The sequence below is a fragment of the Pelobates fuscus genome, chromosome 11, assembly GCF_036172605.1.
Source record: "Pelobates fuscus isolate aPelFus1 chromosome 11, aPelFus1.pri, whole genome shotgun sequence".
Taxonomy (NCBI): domain Eukaryota; kingdom Metazoa; phylum Chordata; class Amphibia; order Anura; family Pelobatidae; genus Pelobates; species Pelobates fuscus.
The window spans coordinates 105,739,122-105,766,160 of NC_086327.1; the positions used below are offsets into that span (position 1 = coordinate 105,739,122).

Genomic DNA, 27,039 nt, shown 5'->3' on the forward strand with positions numbered 1-27,039 from the left:
GAGTGGAGTCAGGATCTGGTAAAGCTACTGCATGCTCTGTTGAAAGGTGTCTTGTTTCTTCTTTCATCTGTTCAAAGCAACCATAAGGAGCAGTAGAAGAGGTTTCCTCACCTATTTCTGTGTGAGATTGGGGGGTATTTGTCTTTCTATTCACAGTTCTCTTGCTGACCCCCCTCTGTAGAGATCTGTAAGTTGAATGTTCATGTTTTGTTCTAATGAGTCAGGTTCCTTTCATGAGATTTCTGGGGACTTAGTGTAGAAAAAACATGAGGGACAGCCACCTCCCTTACAGGTGTCTTACTTCCATGGGAATCTGGGTCAGGACCGCACTATTTCCTTGAGAGTGCCCAAAACAGTTCTTTCATGTCTGAATAATTTTAATTTTTCGTTAGTGTGGTATTCCCCCCTGGGAAGTGGCGGAAGAGTGGCCAGAGCAACTTTTCTTCAAAATATAATGTTGTCAGGTAGAGGCAGAGTCGTCTATGAGTGGAGGAAATTGGTAAGGAATAAGAAGGGAGGAAGCATATAAAGGATACAGATATGGTGGTGGGGAGATGGAAGAATGAGTAGCGGATAGAGTGAGAGGGAAGAAGGTGGAGTAGGAGGAGGAGAAGGAGGAGTAGAGGAGGAGTAGGAGGAGAGAGGAGAAGGTGGAGTGGAAGGAGAAAGTGGAGTAGAGGGAGGAGTAGGAGGAGGAGTAGAGGGGAAGTAGGAGGAGAGAGGAGAAGGTGGAGTAGAGGGAGGAGTAGGAGGAGAAAGTGGAGTAGAGGGAGGAGTAGGAAGAAGAAGGAGGAGTAAGAGCAGGAAGAAGGAGTAGGAGGAGGAGAAGGTGGAGTAGAGGGAGGAGTAGGAAGAAGAAGGAGGAGTAAGAGCAGGAAGAAGGAGTAGGAGGAGGAGAAGGTGGAGTAGAGGGAGGAGTAGGAGGAGGAGTAGAGGAGAAGTAGGAGGAGAGAGGAGAAGGTGGAGTAGAGGAAGGGGTAGGAGGAGAAAGTGGAGTAGAGGAAGGAGTAGGAAGAGGGGGAGGAGTAAGAGCAGGAAGGAGGAGTAGGAGGAGGAGAAGGTGGAGTAGAGGGAGGAGTAGTAGGGGAAAGTGGGGGACTGCAGATGAAGGGGAGGGATCGGTGGGAGGAATAAGCGGGGGTGGGCAGGTAAGGGAGCAGACAGGTGATGTAGCAATGGAGGAGACATCAGAAATCAAGACTAGGTAGAAATGCAATGGAGGCTGCAAATAGCCCATGTACAACAACTATTAACTGGCCCTATGCTTTCCCTAGAGAAAAATAATAAAAGGCTAACATGCTCATCTTGTCTCCACAAGCCTCGAACGTTTCACTCCCATGGGTGGCCCATGATGGCTTGCCCACCACTTCTCCACACGGGGTCTTGTGCCCGCGGAGACAGACGCTATCCCTGACTCTAGTTCTTAATTTAATAATTTATATCTAACATCTCAAAATGTAATTTCTACTTATATCACAAATATACATTATCACAATTTTATGTCTCGTAAATGGGATAAAATTTATTCTACTCTTCACTGATAATGTATTTTTAAAACATACAAAATAGACAAATAACATTGCCTTCTGCAAAATAAATGGAAAAGATAATGGAGATTTTGTTAAGCTTATAAATGGCTATACATTAATTCACATTTCTTGTTCTCCAGTTTCTGGCTGTTGATGACAATGTACAATGTAATAGAGCAGCGGAAAATGCTAGTAGAATGCTTGGTTGCATAGGGAGAGGTATTAGCAGTAGGAAGAGGGAAATGCTCATGCCATTGTACAGAACACTGGTGGGACCTCACTTAGAGTACTGGATACAGTACTGGAGACCATATCTTCAGAAGGATATGGATACCTTAGAGAGAGTTCAAAGAAGGGCTACTAAACTGGTTCATGGATTGCAGGGTAAAATTCACCAGGAAAGGTTAAAGGATCTTGACAGGTATAGCTTGGTGAAAAGACGAGACAGGGGAAATATGATAAAAGCATTTTTAAATACATAAAGGGAAACAACACAGTAAAAGTGGAGACTATATTTAAAAGAAGGAAAACTACCATAACAAGAGGACATAGTCTCAAAAATAGAGGGACCAAGGTTTAAAAATAATATCAGGAAGTATTACATTACTGATGATGTGGAATTATTAAAAATCTTTATTGTACTTGTATTGAATTATTGTACTAACTCCATTTTAACTTTATACTGTGACTTCATCCTCCATTTTGTCCTCATAACCTGACTTCTTCAATCCTCCATTTTGTCCTCATGACTTAACTTGTTCATTTTAAAACTACATTACGTGACTGAACTTCTCAACCCAATTAATACAGTAGACAAAGACCGTGTTTCCTTCAAGGACAAGTACCAGGAGGTGCTGGCTACTCCTTAAGACTTGCTGGCTACTCCTTAAGAGCTTGTAAGATAGTATAGTTTGAAGGCCACAGAACACAGTAGTAATGAAATGTTCTATTCATAAGAGACCTTGCACCTGGACATAAAGCCTGATATCACTGACCGTGTAAAATGACGCTTAGGACCCCCTTGTCCCCCACCCGTGTCCAGAATAATCCCACCTCTGATGGGTGGGCACGGGACTAACCTCTTAATTTCACTAACCAATAGGTAAGACACTAACTCCGTCACTTAACAATTAATCCAATTGATGATGTTTATTTGCTGATATTCTAATAATCAATGATGACGCAAAATGCCTCTTAAAAGGGCCTGCGCGCCCGCTTTTACTTCACTCGCCAATAAACTTTCTCGAAGTTATTTTAACCTGAACCTCGTGTGTCAGACTTAATTACTTCAGCGTATATACGCAATTTAATTTTATTGATTTGGACAGGAACAGATAGACTTTGAACATTTTGGTTTACTTTCAAAAAGTACCATAACAACTTGGCGCCCAACGTGGGGCACCGGGCTATGTCTGGCCGGTGAGCCGTCCTAAGGAAGACAAGGGTGGACGGAGGAATCCAGGGGGAAGGAAGGGAGACTGATCACCTCCAGATACACGGTAGAGACTTCTGCAGAGCCACCGGTACGTTCCAGCCCCTTTGATTGACCCGTCCACGTGTCTGTGACTGCTTCCCGGGAGGACATCAAAGACAGGTAATATCTTGCCCGGTGTCTCGTTACTCACTTGTTTACCTGCATTTTAGTCTATCTGTTGCCTGGGTGTGTTTGAATTGTTTGCCTGTTTCCCCATTTTGAGATAAAGGGGGGGTGGACCTGCAGGGGATTTGCCTGGGGTTCTGTCTTGCTTGTTTTCCCCTTTTTGGGATAAAGGGGGGTGGACCTGAGGGAATTTGCCTGGGTCTTCGGTTTGTCTGCTTATCTATTTGTATTTTGCCCCTTTTTGGGATAAAGGGGGGGGTGGACCTGTGGATGTGTTCCTGGGGGTCTTCTGTTGCCCGTTTTACAGTCTAGCTAGCGTTTTGGTAACCCACAGCTTTGGCTGAGGGGAGTCCGGTTTTGGTAACCCACAGCTTCGGCTGAGGGGAGTCCGGTTTTGGTAACCCACAGCTTCGGCTGAGGGGAGTCCGGTTTTGGTAACCACAACCCTGAGCGCTGGGGTTTGTGGAATTCCAGTTTTCTGTTTTATTTGTGAGGGGGACTCTGTTTCCTGGGGGGATTCAAGTAGGCATTGCTTGTTTTCCGCATCACGTGGTAGTGAGACTTATAAAGTGGGTTTTATAGGGGCACTACGGGAGTGAGGATAGACGTGGCCACATTCTTGTGGACTGCAGAGTAGAGAGAGGCTGACGGAACTCGGACCGGTGTCAGTTGTTTTCCGTGGCCGCTGGTAGTGAGACTTACGAAAGTCGTTCTCCGAGCGGAGACACTACGGGGTTGAGGGAGGTGACTTTGGAGTAAGCACACGAGTAAAGGAAAGGGATTATTGTTGATTTCATTTGAACTGCGATGCATGCACTGTATTTCAATTGTATTGTTGTCTTGTTTGTCTAATTAGGAGTCTCATGAACTCCTGTGTCTGTCTCTAAGGATTTTCCTTGTCTTTCATCTTTTCTGTACTTCCTATATTATTATACTATCCACTCCCATTCCTCTTAAAAGAGAAGTGATTGGTCACACACTTCTCACCTCGCTCCAATCCGTGTCTACCACCCCGGGTAGGCGGATTCAGTGACTAGTCTACGTTTTGGGAAGACGCACCTGAGAAAGTCCCACGATTCTCGGGTGGCAGTCGAGCATTGTAGACGTTCTTGTTCAGTTTTCCTTCTCTCTCCCTATATCTAGGACGCTGGTATAGGGATAAAGGGATTATGGGACAGGATTTAGGCAAGCCCAGTAAGGGCTGGTTAGCATGTGATTTAGTCGAAGACAGAGAGGGTGAGGAAATGGTTAAAGGTGTTGAAAAGATTGCAAAAGTATGTAGAATTGCTGTACCGACATGTGGAAGATTGCAACCAGAAAGTTGGCGTAGATTACTGACAGAAAAGAAAGGCAAACTTACAGATAATGGTTTATTAAAGACTGCTGAAGCATGGTATAGAGTAGCGAAGGCTATTCAGCTAGAAGGTTGGGTTGAGGAAGAGATAAATCACAAAGGTGTGAAATTGTTTGTGTATCATAATAATTGTGTTGCTGGGGTCTATCCTCAGCCAGCGCCCAAAACCGGCGCCCAGGGAATGTCTATCCCCAAGGTTCAGTCAGCAATTAGTGATAGCCAGCTGACTATGTTCCCCACTCCCAATACCCATCCCATCACCTCCCCTGTCTGCCCGGTCCTGAATTCTGATGGATCTTTCTTTTCCCCTGCCCCATCTTTAACATTCCCATCATCCTCATCCATCCCTACGCTACCTGCTATACCTTCCCCTAACATTTCATCTGCCATTCCTGCCCTACACTCTCTCTCTGTTCATGACCCCCTCCTCTCTTCTTCCACCCAACTAACCACCTCTTCCGCCCTTGCCCCGGCTCCTCCCTCTACACCCACCCCTACCAATCCCTCTCCGTTCCCTCCCATCTCCACCCCAGCTCAATACCCCACCTCCTTCCCCTCCCCAGCCTGGCCCTACCCCTTCCCATATCCCATGGCCCTGCCCTATCCCGGATATCCACTCTCCACTCCCCAAGCCACGCCCCAGGTTCCGGTCATGCCCAGTCCGGCACAGTCTGTCCCGGATGTGCCCTCTTCTAACATGGCCACCACTTCTTCCCTTAACCCTAATGTAGTACCTTCTCCGGCCACCAATATGGCGGCCCCCAGTTCGGCCCTGATGCCGGTAATTCCCGGTGACTACCTATCCCCAGGTTATGACTCGCTAGCTACCCCTGCATCTGGGGCTCGTTCCCAACCACCAATCCTTTCACCTCATTCAGGCCCTGCTCCACGGAAAAAAGCCAATATCATAGAATTCGATGATGACGAGATGGACAGGGTGTCCCATGTCTCATCGGAGCTTGCCGCGGGAGCCCCAACTCATCGTTCTATCGATGACCCCTTTGGCCACAAGGGTCGAGGAGAACAAGCCCCTCCTAAATATGTTGCTTTCAATCCCACTCAAGCTAGTGCTCTAATGAAATCACTCCCTGACCCAGAAAAACAGCCTATGCCCTTCTACCGAGGGATAGTTCAAATTCAAAAGACTTATTCCGCAGCATGGCGTGATCTACTGAGCATTTGTGCTATTAAAGCAGGGGATGCATATTGGCCGAGCATGGCCCGACACCTCAGTACTAATCTACTCAGCAGTGATGTTGATTACCCCTCTGGAGTAACTTTTTGCACCCAACTAAGAGAATGGGCTAAGGACAAACTTGCGGATCAGGCTGCTGGCCTTACTGATGTTATTCAAGAAAAAGGAGAATCAGTGGAAAGGTTTCATGCAAGACTGTACCAAATGTTTACAGATTTGGGGTTTGATCTCACTGACAAGATTCATTCACAAATGTTATCCGGTGCGTTCGTCCAAGGTGTTAAAGACCCAATACGCAAGGGAATCATTGCTGCACGCCCCGAATATAAGGTTGTTCCCCTAGATACTTTACTCCTAGTTGCTAGGGGCCTAGAGTCTGTCCAGACCCTTAGAAGGCCAAATTCTGCTCCCCTCATGGTGGCACGCACTACCCCTATTCCCAAGGGTACCAGACCAGAGGAAGGTGTTTGTTTTAATTGTAAGGTCAAAGGGCATTTTAAGAGCGACTGCCCGGAACCCAAGAGAGAGCCAAGAAAGCCACACAGGCCTGCCCCGGCCCCTAAGACTGAGAAGGGGGTTCCAATAATTGAGGAACCAGATGACTAGGAAATTGGCAAGCCTGTGTCACTAACCCCTGTTATGGCAGTGTCTACAGGGGATAAGGGGGGGCCACTTGCTACAGTAACTTTGCCCATTGAAGGCCACCCTACCACATTTCTTGTTGACACAGGTGCAGCCCGTAGTGTTCTACGAGAACGAGACCTGCCAGACCCATCTTTCCTGTCCAATATTGATGTCTCTTGTGTTGGAGTGGATGGCCAGCCAAGACATAGCCCTCTAACAACCCCGCTACGAGTTGGCTCTAGCCTGCTCGCTCGCTTTGTAGTATCCTCCACATGCCCCATTAACCTGTTAGGTGCTGATGTCCTCTCACGCCTGCAAGCATCCATCACTTTTACCCCGGATGGGCAGGTAGAAATGTTTACACCCCTGTCTGTATCAGACACCTCAGCCCTATGCTCTTTGCCTCTGATGCTGCATTTAGAAAAGCCCCGTGAGGAGACAGCAGAATTAAGGTCCAATTTCCCAGAGGAATTAAAAACACAGGTGCCCGCAAAGTTATGGTCCTCAGGCCCAGAGGACATAGGTCACCTAAATGTTCCCCCTGTGGTGGTAAAGCTTATTCCAGGAGCTAAGTTACCAAGAAAACCACAATATCCATTAAAACCAGCACAGTCAGCTGCAATTTCTGTCCACATTAAGGCACTCTTGGAGAAGGGTGCCCTTGTCAAATGTAAATCTGAATGCAATACCCCGTTATTTCCTGTGAAAAAGAAAACTCCAAAGGGTGAACCAGAGAAGTACAGGATGGTCCAGGACCTCCGTGCTGTTAATGAAGCTACCGTCCTGGACACCCCTCTTGTACCAAATCCTCATACTCTGCTCTCTGGAGTCCCACCATCTGCACAATTCTTTACAGTTATTGACCTGGCCAATGCCTTTTTCAGTGTCCCACTGGACCCTTCCTGTCAATACCTGTTTGCTTTCACTCATGAAATGCAACAGTATACCTGGACTGTCATGCCCCAAGGGGCACAAAATTCACCAAGTCAATTTGCAAAGGCCATGGCCACCATCCTTGACCCATGGCAAGCCGAGCACCCAGAAGTTGTCCTGCTTCAGTATGTGGATGATTTGCTGCTCTGTGGAGATGACATACCCACTACCGAAGAGTGCTCAATTAGTCTGCTTTGTTATTTGGCAGAACAAGGATGCAAAGCTTCGCTCATCAAGCTACAGTTCTGCCAACCTTCAGTAATTTTCCTTGGACACTGCCTATCTCAAGGTACCAGACATCTTACTCGGGACCGGGTAAGAGCTGTGCTGGATATTCCGCCTCCAAGGACTTCTAAGTCTCTTCATGCCTTCCTAGGCCTCATTTCCTACTGCAGAGCATGGATCCCAGAAGCCTCTCTGCTCATGCAATCTCTCTATGACGCACTTAAGTCTGACCCTTTCTGTTTAACTAAAGAAGCTATGGACAATTTTAATGCTCTCAAACGAGCCATTGCTTCTGCTCCTGCCTTGGGCCTACCTGACTACTCCAAAGCTTTCAAATTGTTTGTCTCTGAAAGACAAGGCCACGCAACAGGAGTGCTCACCCAAACTAATGACTTAAGAGGCCGCCAGAGGCCTATTGGATATTTCTCATGTCAACTGGACATTGTGGCCAGAGGGACTCCTTCCTGTCTCAGGGCTGTTTTTGCTGCGAGAGAACTCATAGAGAAAACCTCAGACCTGGTCCTTGGCCACCCTCTGGTTGTTTTGGCCCCTCATGACATCTCTGCCATCATCAACCAAGTCCAGCTCAAGCACGTGTCTCCAGCCAGACACCTACGCTTACAGTGTCATCTTCTTTTGCCTGACAACATTTCCATCCAAAGATGTCAGGTACTTAATCCGTCCACTCTTCTTCCACTCCCTGAGGGGGGTATCTACTATGGATTTATCACGGATGAAACCTACATTCACCTGCTCTGTGGATGTATCAAGAAAGTCATGCATCCACATTTGACATTTTATGAAGGTGAAAAACCTCTCTGTGAAGGCCCAGATTACGCCTTCTGCACCATGTGGTACAAACCGAACATTACTCCTGAACCTTGCTATGAAGATGAGCTTTACCACCGGACCGATGTAAAGCTCACTGCACAAGACTTCTATTGTGACTCTGAAGGCAATAGCATGGTCTTGGTCCAACTACCTCAACAACTTAACTACCTTTACCGTCATTGGGATACTGCTATCCCACATATTCCTGTTACCAAGTTGAAGACAAAGTCATGGAATGACCTTGGGCCCATGGCAAAACTATGGGCCACCATGAATGAAGAACAGCTACAGGAAAATGGTATTGTCAAATACCCAACAACTGACCTTCTAGAAGCATGGCCACGCCATTTCCTGGAAAAGGAATTTCAAGATCTGGTCATAAAGAATGATTATGACCCAGAAACACCTCATGACTGTTTTGAACAGATGAAAATGGAAACAGTGCACTTACCAACTGTGCATGAGAACCCATTACCAGATCCGGATTTTACCCTGTTTGTGGACGGATCGAGATATGCCGATGAAGGTGGAACATATCACACAGGATATGCCGTAACCACAACAGATGAAGTTATTAAATCATCATCCTTACCACCAGCAATGTCTGCACAAGAAGCTGAATTACAGGCTCTGACTTCAGCCTGCAAAATTTCCGAAGGAAAACGTGCCAACATCTATACAGATTCAAGATATGCTCTAGGCGTGGCACATGACTTCGGCCTAATTTGGAAGACTAGAGGATTTCTTACCACCGCCGGTACACCAGTCAAACACAGCACTGCAATCAAGGAGCTAATGGATGCCCTCCTACTCCCCAAAGAAGTGGCCGTTTTGAAAGTAAAGGCCCATGGGAAATTGGATACAGATGAAGCAAAGGGCAACCATTTGGCTGATCAGGCTGCTAAGTTAGCGGCCAGGGATTTGCAGGAAGTGGATGAAGAAGTGTCCGGACAAGAAGAAGAAGTCCCTATTTTTGCCCTGCAAACTCTTCCTACTGATTTGCGAATTTTACAAGAACAGCAAGCTGCAGTCACTCCTGAAGAAATCCAGAAATGGAAAAAGAAAGGAGCTGTCCAAAAGGACGGAATATATTACAACAACTTCAAATTTTGTCTTCCCAGAAATTTGTATCCAGCAGTTGTCCAATGGGCACATGGGCCTGCACACCTGTCAAAAGAATTGATGGCCGCCCTCATACAGAAGTATTATGAAGCACCTGGAATCACAACATTGATCAATAGCTTCTGCAAGGCCTGTGTCATCTGTGCAAAATGCAATCCAGGAAGACCAGTTAAAGTACCTGCGAAACACCTGGCAAAGCCCATGTACCCCTTCCAGCGAATTCAAATTGACCACATCCAAATGCCCAAGAGTGGGCCCCATGAATATGCACTAGTAATAGTGGACATGTTCTCAGGCTGGCCAGAAGCCTACCCAGTGGCCAATATCACTGCAAAGACAACCGCAAAGCGCCTAATTACAGATATTGTATGCAGATTCGGACTCCCAGAAGTCATTGAGAGCGATCAAGGCCCAGCCTTTACAGCAACTGTGACTAAAGAAATTTGGACTGCTCTAGGGGTGACTCTGGCCTTCCATACCCCTTACCACCCACAAAGTAGTGGTAAAGTGGAGCGCATGAATGGCACCCTAAAAACCAGAATGTTAAAAATGTCACAAGAAACAAAGATGCCCTGGCCAGAAAGCCTACCAATAGCCCTATTTAGTGTTAGGCACACACCTAGAGGGAAGCATTCACTGTCCCCATATGAGGTTCTATTTGGGACAGCACCCAGACTAGGTTGTTATTATCCACAGCAGTTACAGCTCCAATCAGATGTTTTAGTAGACTATGTAACTGAACTTGCAAATGTCCTAAACAAAATACATGCCCAAGTTTTCTCTTCAATTCCAGATCCCGAATTGGATACAGGTTCCCATAACCTACTCCCCGGAGATTGGGTCCTGGTTAAGAAGTTTGTGCGGAAAAATACCCTAGAACCAAGATTTGACGGTCCATTCCAAGTTCTCCTGATCACCACAACCTCCGTCAAATTGGCCGGTAGGCCAAATTGGGTCCACGCTTCCCACTGCAAGAAATCTCCTGCCCCAGAGGAAGCGAATATCGCACCAACATGTATCTCTGGTACATCTTCTCCTTAATTAGCCTTATGAAGGCCCAGCAAGTAGCCATTACCAAAGACATTAGTGGGTACACCTTCTGGTATAATTCATCATGCACCCAGGTGGCTACTTATACCTTTGACTATTGTGATATCGTAGAATGCCCATTTCCCACACCACAAATCCAGAGCATCTATAGAGATATCCCTCATTCGAAAGACCCATATGTTTGTGTAGTTGACAAACAATGGGGGCACAATTGTGACCATTGGGGGGCGGCGGGATGGAATGCCGGGCCTGCCTGGGGTTACAAACCAAAAAGTGCCGTAGCTAAAGTAGATGATCATGGTAGATCGCTTCTCCAGAGAATGACTTTGAGAAAGCCTGGGGGGAGCACACCAATGAAATTAATCCTTAACATTGAGCGCCCAAGCCCAACGGATGCGGACCAGTATGTGATGGGAATGTACTGGAAAAAGGGTTCCTACCAGAAATTAGGGCATTTCTACCTTAAAGATATGTGCAACTCTTCTGAGTGGCAAGGGGCCACCCATATGGTCCCTAACCCATTAAAACCTCATATCCAGACCTTTCAAGACATGATGGCCATTGCTAACCCCACTTTTGAAGATACCATGGCCGCTGAAACAGGTTTTAATGATGTAAATTTATGGTTAGAATGGATGAAATATAATGCTAATAAGCATAATAGAACCGCATGTTATGTGTGTGGAGGTGCCCGGCCTCACCTGGGTACCGTACCTTTAATCCTACCCGTAGATATAGAAGAATGTGTTTTAAGCCTTTTTGCCTATCACTATAATTTTAACAGGTCCATATGTATTGCATGGACAAAGGAGTATCCTCTTCTAGCCAAAGACGTCAAACCCCCTGATGGTATTACCGTATATAAAGGTAATTACACTTGCTATGCCATGTACGATGGTATTGGTAAATTTGTAGGTAACTTTTCCAAAGGCTATTGTGCTACATATAGAACTGTCCCTGTACGTTTGTTGCAACATCACACTAGGTCACTAGGGGACATTTATTGGTTGTGTGGGGATTTACAGCTAAGATCCAGAATGGACACAGAATGGTGGGGAGAGTGTACTTTGACTAAGGCCATTATGCCTATACATATTATTTCTGACACACACCTCAACACCCATGAGTTTAGCCACACTAAGGTTAAACGTGACGCCCCAGTGAAAGGAAGTTTTGATCCTCATGTATATATTGATGCCATTGGAGTGCCCAGGGGGGTGCCCAACGAGTTTAAAGCTAGGGATGAAGTTGCTGCAGGATTTGAATCAATTTTTACCATAGTTACCGCAAACAAGAATCTAAATTGGATAAATTACATTTATTATAATCAACAGCGTTTTGTCAATTACACCAGAGACGCCCTCCAGGGGTTGGCCGAACAGTTGCAGGCCACATCCCAAATGACTTTCCAGAATAGAATGGCCCTAGATATGATCTTAGCCGAAAAAGGAGGGGTTTGTAAGATTTTGCCCGACACTATGACATGTTGTACCTACATCCCAGAAAACACGGGCCCTAATGGTAAAGTCACACTAGCTATAGAAAAATTAAATGACTTGTCTGAAGAGCTAAAAAGGAATTCTGGGATAAAAGATCCCTGGGAAAGATGGTTTGGTTGGATGACAGGATGGCAAAAGGCTTTAATGCAGATTGGTATGGCTATACTAATTTTTCTTTTTATTTTTGCTCTTCTCTTTTGTTGTGTCCTCCCATGTCTGAGAAAATCCCTCATGAAGACTGTTGACCAAGCAGCACCCACTTTGACCCATCTCGAAGTTGATGACCAAGAATTCCAAGACATCAACTCACCCTGTCTGCCGCTGCAAACATTCCCTTTTGTCGATAAAGTGCAGGAATTCTAGGAAGGGACTAGCTCAGGGACAGCATCTGTCAGTGAATGGTAAAGGCCCCATGTGGAGAAGTGGTGGGTTAGCTGCCATGGGATACCCTTGGGTGTGAAGCGTTCGAGAGCCATACTGACGGATGGTTAGCCTATTAGGGTCAGATCTAGGGACAGCCTTGCACTTTGCATTAACATCTAGCTAGCAGCCACGGGGTTTCTGTGCCTTTGGGTTAACACGTCTTCTGATACTAACATAATAAAGTTTTATCTCTTAGAATCTAACATTTCATAGGGGGGACTGATGTGGAATTATTAAAAATCTTTATTGTACTTGTATTGAATTATTGTACTAACTCCATTTTAACTTTATACTGTGACTTCATCCTCCATTTTGTCCTCATAACCTGACTTCTTCAATCCTCCATTTTGTCCTCATGACTTAACTTGTTCATTTTAAAACTACATTACGTGACTGAACTTCTCAACCCAATTAATACAGTAGACAAAGACCGTGTTTCCTTCAAGGACAAGTACCAGGAGGTGCTGGCTACTCCTTAAGACTTGCTGGCTACTCCTTAAGAGCTTGTAAGATAGTATAGTTTGAAGGCCACAGAACACAGTAGTAATGAAATGTTCTATTCATAAGAGACCTTGCACCTGGACATAAAGCCTGATATCACTGACCGTGTAAAATGACGCTTAGGACCCCCTTGTCCCCCACCCGTGTCCAGAATAATCCCACCTCTGATGGGTGGGCACGGGACTAACCTCTTAATTTCACTAACCAATAGGTAAGACACTAACTCCGTCACTTAACAATTAATCCAATTGATGATGTTTATTTGCTGATATTCTAATAATCAATGATGACGCAAAATGCCTCTTAAAAGGGCCTGCGCGCCCGCTTTTACTTCACTCGCCAATAAACTTTCTCGAAGTTATTTTAACCTGAACCTCGTGTGTCAGACTTAATTACTTCAGCGTATATACGCAATTTAATTTTATTGATTTGGACAGGAACAGATAGACTTTGAACATTTTGGTTTACTTTCAAAAAGTACCATAACACTGAGAGGGTAGTGGATGCATGGAATAGCCTTCCAACTGGAGTGGTAGAGGTTAACTCAGTAGAAGTGTTTTAAGCATGCGTGGGATAGGCACTTGCTGCTAGTAACAGATCTAGAATTAATATACTATAATGCCCAAAGTCTCAATTCCTACGCATATGCAATAATAAAATATCTGGGCTTACAACAAAAATTATGTTAGTCAGTCTTTAAACTTGGCTTATTCATTTGTTCAAGAAATCTTGGTTTATTAGAACTTTCTTTTAGTAAATGTTCTTTAAGATAACCCTTCTTTCAGCATGTTATCAATCTTTGTACACAAAGCTAAAACACACTTGTTACTTATACGTGAAACGATAGACATATATATTCTATCTACATATTAACCAATACTTGTCACAGACACCTTCCTGACACGGGGAAACTAATAGCAGGATAATCCTAGTAACCGTAACCTTTTTGTTCATAATATATGGGAATTAAGGAAGACAGCATGTCTTTAAGATAGGATGAGCATGACACAATACACGGGCGGAAAATAAATAAATAAATAAAATAAATAAATAAACTCACGGAATGCAAACAATATACCTACAGCCATTAATCACTTTTCCTCTTCACAATCTAGCTTAACAACTTTGCATATTCCCTCTATCCACATTGCATAGCAATGCAACAAATCACACTTGCCTTTACATTTTTAACTCGTCCAAATAATTCTCTATTCCTGCATCAGATTCACTTTCCTAACCTTCGTAATAAACACTGAGCTACATCCCTGACTCCTTATCTTATACAACAGTCTTGGAGAAAATACTTTGTTCCATTGCTAAATCTTATTAGTTTCTGAATAATTTTACTGAACGCAGAACTGAAAAACCAGGAATGTCACCCCTCCCTCTCCCCCCTCGCGTCTCACAGAAGGCAAGGAGAGAGCCAGCATGAAGTTTTTTAACCATGTCAGCGCTGGAAAGACAGTTACGTTACAATTATTGCAAAAGCAAAGGGACACAAAAACACAACATTTAATAATACTCTTCAGTGAAACTCAATACAAAACCCCCACCCTCTACCAGGGTAATGGCTAACACAAAATACAAAAACAATTATTATAATATACATACATTCTTAACCCTTTGTGATCTAGTTCTTCCTCAACCCTACCTTCCTGCTGAATAGCATTGCTACTCTGTACCAGTAAGCTTGCTTTCTTCTCTGTCAGTAATCTACCACATGAAGGCACAGCAACTTTACACACTTTAGCAATCTCTATCTTCAACTAGATCACACGCGCTAGCCAGCCCTTATTGGGCTTTTCTAACCCTGTTCCATTCCCCTCCTATACAGGCGTCCCAGATATAGGGGGAAAAGGTTTTAAACAGTGTCTACAATGGTGGACTGACACTCGAGAGGGGTGGGTCCCCCCCCAGTGCGTCTTCCCAAAACGTAGACTAGTCACTAATTGGAGGTGAGAAGTGTGTGACCAATCACTTCTCTCACAATAGAAATAGGAGAGGATAGAATAATAATATAGGAAGTATAGAAAAGGGAAAAGGCAAGGAAAAATCCTTAGAGACAGACACAGGAGTTCATGAGACTCCTAATTAAACAGACAAGACAACAATACAATTGAAATACAGTGCATGCATTACAGTTCAAATGAAATCAACAATAATCCCTTTCCTTCTACATGTGCTTACTCCAAAGTCACCTTTCTCAACCTCGTAGTGTCCCCGCTCGGAGAACGACTTTCATAAGTCTCACTACCAGCGGCCAAGGATAACAGCTAACACCGGTCCGAAATCCTTTCCAGCCTCCCTCTACTCTGCAGTCCACAAGAATGTGGCCACGTCTATCCTCATTCCCGTAGTGCCCCTATAAAACCCACTTTATAAGTCTCACTACCACGTGATGCGAAAAACAAGCAATACCTGCCTGAATCCCCCCCGGAAACTGAGTCCCCTGCCACAAGGCTCAGTCTCCTACCACAATTAAATAACCAGTGGATCTCCGGCTCAACTAGAGCCGAAAGGTCCGGGCCAGGACGTCCCCAACTCAACTAGAGCTGGATGGTCCGAACGTGCACAGTGAAGCTAGCTAGGCTATCAAAGTGACACACCATTGGATCACAGGAACCTATGATTCTACACAGATCCCACAGTTCCACCAACTTCTTTTTCCTTACAGCCACAGCCACGAGGCTCCTAAAAGAAGTAAACAGGCAACAGAGGACCCCCAGGAACACATCCACAGGTCCACCCCCCTTTTTCCTTACAACCACAGCACAGTGGTTCCTAAAAGAGGTAAAACAGGCAACAGAAGACCCCCAGGAACGAATCCACAGGTCCACCCCCCTTTATCCCAAAAGGGGTAAAATACAAACAGATAGACAGACACACTGAAGACCCAGGCAAATCCTCTCAGGTCCACCCCCCTTTATCCCAAAAAGGGGAAAACAAGCAAGACAGAACCCCAGGCAAATCCCCTGCAGGTCCACCCCCCCTTTATCTCAAAATGGGGAAACAGGCGAACAATTCAAACACAATTCAAACACACCCAGGCAACAGACTAAAATGCAGGTAAACAAGTGAGTAACGAGACACCGGGCAAGATATTACCTGTCTTTGATGTCCTCCCGGGAAGCAGTCACAGACACGTGGACGGGTCAATCAAAGGGGCCGGAACATACCGGTGGCTCTGCAGAAGTCTCTACCGTGTACTTGGAGGTGATCAGTCTCCCTTCCTACCCCCAGGATTCCCCCGTCCAACAGCATCTTCCTTAGGACGGCTCACCGGCCAGAGGCCATAGCCCGATGCCCCACGTTGGGCGCCAAGTTGTTATGGTACTTTTTGAAAGTAAACCAAAATGTTCAAAGTCTATCTGTTCCTGTCCAAATCTGAGATGATTAAATTGCGTATACGCAGAAGTAAGCTCACACTGACACATGGAGTTCAGGTTAAAAGCACTTCAGAAAATTTAATGCAATCTGGTTGGAAAACAGTTGTGCAGATCTTTTTAAAAGCAAAATGACATCATCATTGAATATCAGATAATAACAAATAAACATCATTGATTGGATTAAACATTATGTGACTAACTTCGTGTCCACCCACCAATATTATTAATTGGCTCAGGGGTTTGAGTGACCAGCTAGGTGTCCTCCCACCGGGAGGTGGTATTGTTCTGGACAAGGGTGTGGACAGAAGGCTCAGGCGCCATCTTTCCCAGCATGAGGTTTACTCGGTGGAAAGGGGGGCTTGAGCGTCATTTTACACAGTCAGTGATATCAGGCCTCATGTCCAGGTGCAAGGTCTCTTATGAATAGAACATTTCATTACTACTGTGTTCTCGTGGCCTTCAAACTATACTATCTTACAAGTCCTAAGGAGTAGCCGGCAAGTCTTAAGGAGTAGCCAGCACCTCCTGGTACTTGTCCTTGTAGGAAACACGGTCTTTGTCTACTGTATTAATTGGGTTTGAGAAGTTCAGTCACGTAAGGTAGTTTTAAAATGAACAAGTTAAGTCATGAGGACAAAATGGAGGATTTGAAGAAGTCAGGTTAGGAGGACAAAATGGAGGATTGTCACAATATAAGGTTAAAATGGAGTTAGTACAATAATTCAATACAAGTACAATAATAATTTTTAATAATTCCACATCAGTGGGGTCCCCAGATGTATTCCATCAGGGAACATAGCCATGTCGTTTGGACAGAACTGTGCGTCTGGAGTCACAAATGTTTTGTTAGAATCATTTGTCTCGTTTACTTTATTGTACAGCGCTGCAGAATATGTTTGCGCTATATATAAATAATTGCACACTGTAATTTTATGTGTAAGGAAAGGTTGCCCCATTTTGCAGATCCCATGGTTTCGGGTGTATAGAAAACACTATAGTATGTGGACTTTAAAAAAACAAAAACCAGGAAATCAAATTTTTAGGTCAAAATAGCAACATTTTTCAGTTTCAGCATGTTTTGATTCAGATGATGGATTTAACATCGGTAGTATCTTAAAAGGAACCAAGTAGCATAAACATATATTTATTCATATTTTTATTGTACGACTCTCTACTTTTAGACGGGCTGTTATTAAATCTAATTTTATTATGTGCAATTTCAAATTATCTTTCAAATATTTTAAAGGGACACTATAGTCACCAAAACAACTTAATGAAGCAGTTTTAGTGTATAGATCATGATCCTGCAATCTCACTGCTCAATTTTCCGCAATTAAGGAGTTAAATCCCTTTTGTTTGCACCTCCCCTGGCTGTGACTCACACACCATGCATAAAAAAAAATGGTTTCACTTTCAATTAGATGTAACTTACTTTAAAAGTTCTTCTTGCCTGCTCTCTAAAGTGAACTTTAATCATACACGGAATGCTTCTGTGGGGTCTAGCAAGCTATCAACAGTGCAGGGGATAATAAATGTTTAATTAAATAGAATTTGCAATTAAGGAAGTATAAACATTAGCTGACTCTTTACAGGAAGTATTTTGGAAGGCTGTGCAAGTCACATGCAGGAAGGTGTGACTAGGGTTCATAAACAAAGGGATTTAACTCCTAAATTGAGCAATGACACTGCAGGGAAATGATCTATACACCAAAACTGCTTCAATAAGCTAAAGTTATTTTGGTGACTATAGTGTCCCTTTAAGGAATACCCTAGGCACCATAACCACTTAAGAACGCTGTAGTGGTTATGGTGCTAGGAGTCCTCATATACTCATAATCTGTTAAACTGTTTATTAACGGTTTCATGTTTACTGTGCTCTGTTAGACGTCAGCGGTCCTTTCAGTTTGAGTTGGTCTGATAAAGCAGAAGTTCATACTTTCAGATTATCAAACCAACTCATACCAAGTTCAAATAATGTTCATTGAATGACTGATCATGGTTCTTCGTATCACTTAAATTAATAAAAAGAGACATCCATGGTTGGGAATATAAAAAAAAAAAGTCCTCGTCTGTTGATTTTTTTTGAAAACTCTGATCTAAAAACCTACACCGTACATGAAAATGTTTGCTCTTATGCAACATATACCTATGTAATATATTAAACCCAAATTTTTCCTAATTTTTAAACTCTAGATGGCAGCACAGAAGCTCAGACTGGTTGGCAATGCCAAGTTCACCATCTCCAGCCGAACAGACACTGGGGTTCATGCTATCTGTAACTCGGCTCATGTGGATATTGAAAGGGCAGTGGGGAAGCCTCCATTTTCCGAGACCATACTAGTAGATGCATTAAATCATCACTTGGTACCAGAGCCCATCAGGTGAGCAAGACAGGTGCGTGGTGGTTCTGTCTTATTGTTGACTAGAGTAATTACCGTTCCTTCTTATACTATAGGGCAGGGGTAGGCAACCTTTGGAATTCCAGATGTTATACACCTCACTGTGCCTAGAGGTGTATCGGATATATCTCGCTGACGAGGCCCAAAGAAGGTAAAAAAGATTGTCCGGGGTGCCGAAGGTTGCCTATGCTTGCTATATATGTATTTATTGAAATTAAATTTAGTCCTCAAATCTAAATATAGCTTGTGAGTTTTGGTATTCAGCCGCTGTAATTGGCTGTAAAGGTTAGTGGCAGTTTTCTTCCTGCAGAGCAGTTCTGGAGCATGTTGGCAAAGCCTAACTACTTCCTGTCTGGTTTAAACATTAATATTTGATATTTGAATCTGTAAATGCAATTACATAGGCATACCTAGGCTCTAACTATCATAGGCATATTCAACCTAGACTCCCAACTAAGTAGATAGACATTCACGCACATAAATTATAAATGCGCTAGCTCACTTACATTTAAGCACATAGTTTAATGTTGGCAACATACATTCATACACATAGGATTATGCTGGGAAGCATTCATTCATACATACAGGAACATGATGGCAAATTGACATTCATAAACGATGGAACATGTTTGTAAGAATGTATTAATGTACATTGAAGAATGCAAGCATGTATATTCATTTACATGTTGGGCCCACCCAAACATGTACAAACAGGGGATAAGCATGGAGATAGTCATTCATACACATACACATGCAAGTTACAAACATAAACAATTGACATTCTCATAAATCTAAATATGCAAACAGACATTCTTACACATACACGATAAACATGCGAGCAGAGAGACATTCCTATACATACAATATAAACAAGCAACAGACAATCATAAACAAAAACAAGGAGTAAAATGTTTCATACACGCAAGCAGACATTCATTCATACACAAAGACACGTGCATGCAAGCAATCATACGCCAATCTCCATTATACTCTCTACCTTTTTGCTCCTGCATTTCTTCCTCTTATCTTTCTCTCTCTCTCTTTTTTGCATTCTTTGTTTTTTTTCTCTATCTCTCTTTCATTATGTCTCACCTTCCTTCTCTCTGTCACATTTCTCTTTAACACTTTATTTCTCTATTTGTCTCACTTTCATTTTTCCCCCAAGCACCAAGTTAATCTACAGTTATTACTCTAATAATTAAGACCTAGGTTTTAGGTGCCGCTTTAGCACCAAGGATATTTACGGTGTGTTACTACTTTAATAGTCTAGACCTTATATCTGCAATATACTGCCCGTTTAACACCGTTATTCACTGTCAGCACTTCTCTGTGCCGTCTCTTACGGTTATATACCCTGACACAGACGTGTGTGTGCAGGGTTATATCTACACCAGTATTAGTTTCGGTTTACAGATTTACCTAACAGGTCGCTCTGCTAACCTACAGCAACCAGTAGTATCAAATTCCACATCGGAGACTACGATCAGAATACCGTATCTTAGATTCTCTGTAGAGACAGGTCTCTACGACTTTCTATTTACTGTACAGAAGCACGTTTTTTAAAATATTAACAAAATGTATATATTTTATTTCCCAACATATGGTGATAAGCTGACACTCTTATTAGAGTTTATCTTTTCCCAGTTTTTCCCCTCCTCCCCTTAGGTACACTAGTTCTTGTTTATCCACTTTAGTTTCTATTTGGGGTTACCCCCCTATTAAAGTGTACTAATTGTGACCTTGTAACCCTCATTCTCTTCCTTTTTTAAATTTCTTAACCTTTCTCCTTTGGTCTCTGACTTTCCCTATCTTCCTTTTTTTCCCCTGCCTTTTAGTCTGGTCTTGACTGTCTAATTTCCATTCTTTATTTCCTATGTTGTTTTTGTCTTTCTTCCTTGCTCTCTGTTTAGCCGTATCTCCCTTTCCCTTTCTCCGTTACTCCACGCTTTTCTTTCTTTCTGTCATGAGTTCAGCAATTGAGCGTTTTGGAATAGACTGCAGACGCCCCTGGCAGTCAGTGCATCGTCCACTTATCTTCTTTCTGGATTTCTCTCGTGTGCTTATTGTTGCTAACAGATGAGATGGAGCGGCAGTGATTTCTGGCACGTGAACATACAAACTGCACATTCCTGTCATACAGCAAATCTCACACACAAAGCCTGGTTTCCATAGTAACTAATTACAATGGTTGTACATGCCGTTCAGATTCTACCTTGAGGGAGGGAGACGGGCTGGCCTCGCACACGCCTCTGTGGGACCCTGCAGTTTGGGCATTCAGAATACAATGTATTGAGGTCCATTAAATTACAGCAATAACACACAGCAGTTGCTGAAGGAATGTGATGTCCAAGAGTTGAGAATTGTAGTCCAAACAGAGAAACAAGTCTGGTAGCAGATGGAATGTCTCCCGGTGTTTGATGTTAAACGAGAGGCATCTTGGCGCGGTCTACTGCAATCTTAGTACAGGGCCTTCCGCATGAGAAAGGACATGATCTGTGACCGAACTGCAATAAAGAATTCTATATTTCTCAAATTCTTCAGATGTATTTGAGGTCCAGCTACCGTGGAGTGCAGCTGGGCTTCCTTATGTTTTAGTATATAACATGACTATTGAAGGTGCCTTTCCAAAAGACAGCAGGCAATATCATATATATTTGATTGTTTTTTTTTCAGTCTTTTAGCCTGTGCATCCTTCAGTAGAATTTCCAGCTAGCTAAATACTTACTCCTTGCTTCTTTTCGTCTAGTGTCCTCAAAGCCGTTCGAGTTTGTGACAATTTCCACGCTCGTCACAACGCGCTATCTCGGACATACGTCTATCGGGTAGTGACGGGATGCAATCGGTTTGACCTGCCTGTGTTTGAGCGAAACCTATGCTGGGCGGCAAGTGTAAGGTACATGTCAAAGAACTTGAATCTTAATAAGTAGAAAAAAAAACAACAGTAGGATTTGTAACCATAACTAGGAGCGCTGCTCGGCGTCTCTAACTTCCATTGCCTATTGAGGCATTTAGGGAAGAGCAGCAGAACTTGGTGAGCAGGTTTTGGGGTCAGAAGATGAACAAGGACAAGAGTGATTGGACATTTACCATAACATGTAGAGCTGGAAGATCGTGGACAGAACTAACTCTGACAATTTACTCGGAGAGCTGTACCCTAGTTGTTATAACTGGATATTAGTGTGCAAATCCTGAAAGTCTGCTTTACATTATGTACTCAAACACTGAATTGTGCTCCAAAACAGGGCAGAGGTACAGGGCAGAGGTACATGAAGATAATCTGACTCGCGTTGACTCAATACAGTTTGCCAAACAAATGCTTATATCTTTGACACTTCATTCCAGTCCATTATATTTTTTAAGTAACTGGGCAGCTGGTATTTGGGGACAGAGTAGGGCATCCTGTTTGCCAGCCCTCTGTTTGTATCCAAAATGCCTGATTCCTCTGTCCACATTGATGGCCAGACATAAATACCCTGTTTTCTTGAGGGGTTTGCAAGAACCTCGCTGTGGAATTCAGTCCTACGCTTCTGGAACAAACATAGGTACTTAGAAAGTGAGTTTATTTATCTTTTATTCTATAAAGTGCTAATACTATGCATCAACAAAAAGGCCTGGATAGTCCTTTAATACCCTATGGGAAAAACATTATTTATTTTGTTTTTTATTTCTTAAAACTTTTTATTCCATTAATGCTAATTAAGCAGTGCATAAGACAATAGGTACATACATTTATAATGTAACAAATATATATCCAGGTCTGCGTAGTCAATAGAGAGTTAATTGCATAAGACATTCAACCAAATGGAGAGGAGGTATGAATAAGGTGTATCAAGGGTGTCCATTTTCCAAAACAAGATGCAGATTCACAAACGTGCCTAGGCAGAATCTGTGGTATGTATTCCTTGGGATTGGATTGTGACCACGAGAGGTCCTAAGAGAGTACCACTCAGTGTACTGGAAGGTGGTTTTAAGTTTTTCTAAAATGCATGATGGAGTCTTCACTCTTTGATATGGTGCAAATTAACCCCTTAAGGACACAACTTCAGAAATAAAAGGGAATCATGGCAGAATATTTCCGTCATGTGTCCTGAAGGGGTTAAATAAACTTTGAGGTTTCAGTGTTTACTTGCTGTCACCACTGCCATAGGTCATCGAAATCAGATGAGGAATAGAAACCTCTTGCATGACAAAGACCTTGCTATCGTGTATGGTTTACATTTATTGTCGGTCAAAGCTCACATTTCTGTTAGGTTGGACCATGTGTCTTTTAGCTGGAATATGTACATTAAAATGCAGCTTTGATAAATTTATAAAAAAGTGTGAGACAGTGGTACGTCTTGGAGGAGAGCATAATCACTCTGAAGCTATACACACATGGAAGGGACAACCTAGACCAGTGATGGCTAACACCATAACACCATAAATTGTTTCTGGAATACATTTCCTATGATGCTCAGTTAGCTTTTAGAGTCTAAACGCTAGCTGGGCATCATGGGGAATGTAGTTAGCCATCACTTACCCAGGTGGTTGTAACCCATCCACTCAAGGGTATAGCGCCACATCTTCCACCACATCCCTTTTATCCCCACTATAACCCCAAATGCAACACAACACGCAGCCATCCTCAGACACACAATGCCAAAACAGAATTCCCACATACACCACAAGCAGCTTCCACACGCAAACTTTCCTAGCCCTGTCCCAGGGCAAGGAGGGTAAATCCAGCCCTGCGTCTGCCCCCACAATTCCAAGCTTGTTACCCCACTAGGCATTTAGAAATAGCAGTTTTTGTACTGACAAATTACACAGAAGAACATGCTGTCTAAATCCAGATCTCAAATAAATATAAGGGATTTCCCCATCACAGTACATTTTATAACATACCTGCGCAAACTTCGTTAGCCACAGGTAACAGGTTCCTAATAATATTGTGAGTCAGTGTCTGTTATCTACTTTGTTTTTAGCTTTCGAACACTGGCTCTGAATGTGATCACTGTCATTTCTGTTTGCAGCAGCCTGAGTGTGACCGCTATGGAGGAAGCTGCAAACCTGCTTCTTGGGACCCATGACTTCAGCGCCTTTCAATCCGCCAGTAACGAAAATATTTTCAGGTCTCCCATCAAGACGCTATCACAAGTAGACATCAAGCCTTCATCTAGCTTCTGGCCACATCTCCTACAATACAGGTAGCATCACACGGTGGGGCTGTTTCACGTGGAGCAGTGATGGACAGGTGGATGCCCTTATTTTGAAAATAACGGCCTCCGAACCGTTTGAGGACTCAAGGGATGACCTTGTGACAAAGCAGTTGTTTATTCAGCCCACTGGCACTAAAAGCATCCATTTATTTGACACAGCTTCCCATAAGGTCCTTTTAAATTAGAGACTTCCTTTTTTGATTATCTTATGAATTCTACTACCTAGCTGCTGGTCCCCTTCATTCTAGAACCCATACCACGGAATTCATAAAAAGTTAATGTAGTGGATTGGGTTTATTATTACCGTGATAGTTTCATACTCTGTCATGATTTAGCGGTCGAGTCTCGTTAGTAAAGGTTTTTTGCATTTGGATTCTAATCAATGGTCGTATGCACTGGTAAGAGTGTATTACCGTAACAGATTTTTTAATATAATGAATATTCATGGGTGGAGCAAACGTAGTTTCAAAGCTCCCTTGCCTTAATACTCAGGCAAATCTCGTCCAATTTTAAGCTGGCTAAGAATCATGGGAGCTGTAGTTCAGCAACAGCTAAAGATCTATTTTTTAGTCTTGGGGTATGGGCAAAGAGATGGATTGGAAATTGAATAGTGGTCTTCAAACTGGTTGTGTAATTCTGTAACTCCTAATCCAAGAAATGTAATTATTAAGCTGTGCACATGAAGCCTCGAGGGGGAAAGAAGAAAGTGAGAAATAGGAACACACCCAGTCTGTCATTCTCTCCTCTCTGCTCATAATCTTGGCTATAAAATGACTTCACACGTAGCATTGGTCAGAGATCTGTAGGGCATGAAAAACACTGAAGAATTCACCAGCACGTTCATGAGATGTTCGTTTTGAAAACACAACAGCCAGAATAATTTATAGAACATGCATGCCTTGTGATTTCACACATTAGAGAAATCTTAGAGCGGGTTAACAGTGAACGCCTAGAGTGGAAATGGTTTTCCCATGAATGAGACAACATCTGGTGGATATAATCATCTTGCTGTCCCTCAGGACCTTTTGCAAGCGTCAGTGGACAGCAGTCTCCACCCGTTATTGTAGGAACATAGAAATTTTAGGCCTTACATTGTTAAATCCCATGTACCAAGCTCAATATGTGACCGAAAACCCTCTGTAAACTCAGCTAATACATTATGATAGTTCGCACATTCCAGCACAACTGGTATTTATTTGAAATGATTTAAAGACTGAGCTCGGATTGTCCTGTGAAGAGAAACACAAAGTTCTATCAATAATCATGTTCTAATGTAGTTACTTCAAATTTAAAACATTTACTAAGCAATGATTGCTACAATGATTATTTTATAAAGCTGTGTTTTCAAGACGGAAAACACACAGAGACCCTTTGCTGGGTGTTTCTGGTCTTGGAGAGAGAAATGAAACTAGGGCGAGCCAGTAAATGCATCAAACAAGTATATTTTATTGGATGCTGTAAAATTTGGTGCATGACAGATTGGTGCTTGTGTGAAAGTGTAAGTAATATTGTGTTTTTCAGTACTGGAGTAAGATGTTTCAAGTTTTCTTTTGCAACAATTTGTTGCCACAAGTCCGGGCGGGAATGCCTAGGTTTTCAGCTAGCTTTCATCAGTTTTGACATTTTGTCCCACAGTCGTACCAGTTATATCTCCACAAAAACACATAAAATTATCTTCAGCTTTCTATTTCAAGAACAGCTACGGTTGCACTAACTCTTATTTATTTGGATATTCGCTGTGCCTAGAGGGAATTCCGGAAGCACCTCACTGATGAGTTCTCTGTCAGGCTGAAACATTGTTCAGATTTGCTGTATCTCTTGCGCAGGATACCTGACTCTCTTTTTACATCTGATCTGCACTTGTGAGTGGAATCAGTCTGATATCTAATTGGTCTAGGTTCCTTCTGCAATGGCACAAGATAGCAGACATGTTTGGCCTCCACTGGGAACGCTATTATGCTTTTTGTCTGATATATTGACTGTTTCTAAAATTTGTGTTTTGAGTTCCCAAACTTCTCTAAAATCAACCAAGACATTTACATCCTACTTTAACCCCTTAAGGACACATGACATGTGTGACATGTCATGATTCCCTTTTATTCCAGAAGTTTGGTCCTTAAGGGGTTAAAAGACTGCATGACAATTTACCAACAGACTGGTGAAAATGCTAACATTAATAATGTTACGATGGGAATAAAATGACAGATATTTCTCTGTAGAAAATGTGTTATTGGTCATCCCAAGCCTACGAAACGCTGTACTTGTGGCCCATGTTGGTGCTTTATAATTAAATGTTAATAACAAGGGAATTATTGCTTCACCTGGGCAGGATATACAGGCACCAGAACTATGATTTCCTAGGGCATTGGTATTTCTACAGAGGGAAACCCTTATTTGGGGAATTCCCATATTCGATCTGCTGTTCTATTCCTCTGTTATTTAGCTCTGTATGGGGTTTCCATTTATTAATTTCTATTCTTCATCCAAAAACCTGATATAACCAAAAACGATTTTGTTCCTTTCTTTGTAGAGACCTGCAGTTTTGGGATTTAACCTTCAAAAGCAAATCATTTCTCTACAAACAGGTACAGTGTTCTACCATACCAGCTGCCATGTTTATCCAAATACAGTAATAGAACCAAATTCTAAATATTTCTTATTGTATGGACAAAATATATCCTTAGCACACTGATTTGACATTCCCCCGGAACCAAGAATCCATCACTGCTAATATCTCAAGTTTTTTCAGGATATAGCATGGAATTCTCTCTATGTGACCATTAATTGTCTCCTAAATATGTTTTTCACTCTTAAATTCCAAATTCTTCTCAACCCCTACCTTTGTGATGCAAATATATTACAAACCTATCTCCACCACAAGCTATTCACAAACAAACAAATTGGTGGCCTCTGCAAATTGTGTCACGAGTTGCTCCCCAGGACTCTGTTTAGAGTTTGGCTGCGTCTTTGCACACATTTTTCAACCAGCTTCGCACAGCTCTGTCGATTCCTTGCAGTCCGTGCTCCTGTTAAATTGACAAGGGCCTAATAAAAGGGGATCATATGATATACAACCTTACTCACTGAGCAGTGTTGCCAGGAATTGTTAAACTATTAGGTCGAAAAAGTTACACCTGGATGAGCTTAGCTTTTTCGGCTTGAAATTTTAA

General features: G+C 42.9%; 1 protein-coding gene across 2 annotated transcripts in view; it reads left to right on the top strand.

Moving 5' to 3' along the window:
* PUSL1 (pseudouridine synthase like 1) overlaps nt 1-27,039 on the top strand; it is a 71,670-nt gene that overhangs the window by 35,575 nt on the left and 9,056 nt on the right. For both annotated transcript variants that reach the window (XM_063437215.1, XM_063437214.1), the window contains exons 3-6: nt 18,466-18,653; nt 21,418-21,564; nt 23,684-23,857; nt 26,400-26,454. In XM_063437215.1, coding sequence (XP_063293285.1) covers nt 18,466-18,653; nt 21,418-21,564; nt 23,684-23,857; nt 26,400-26,454 — 564 coding nt within the window. The remainder of the gene's footprint in view (nt 1-18,465; nt 18,654-21,417; nt 21,565-23,683; nt 23,858-26,399; nt 26,455-27,039) is intronic.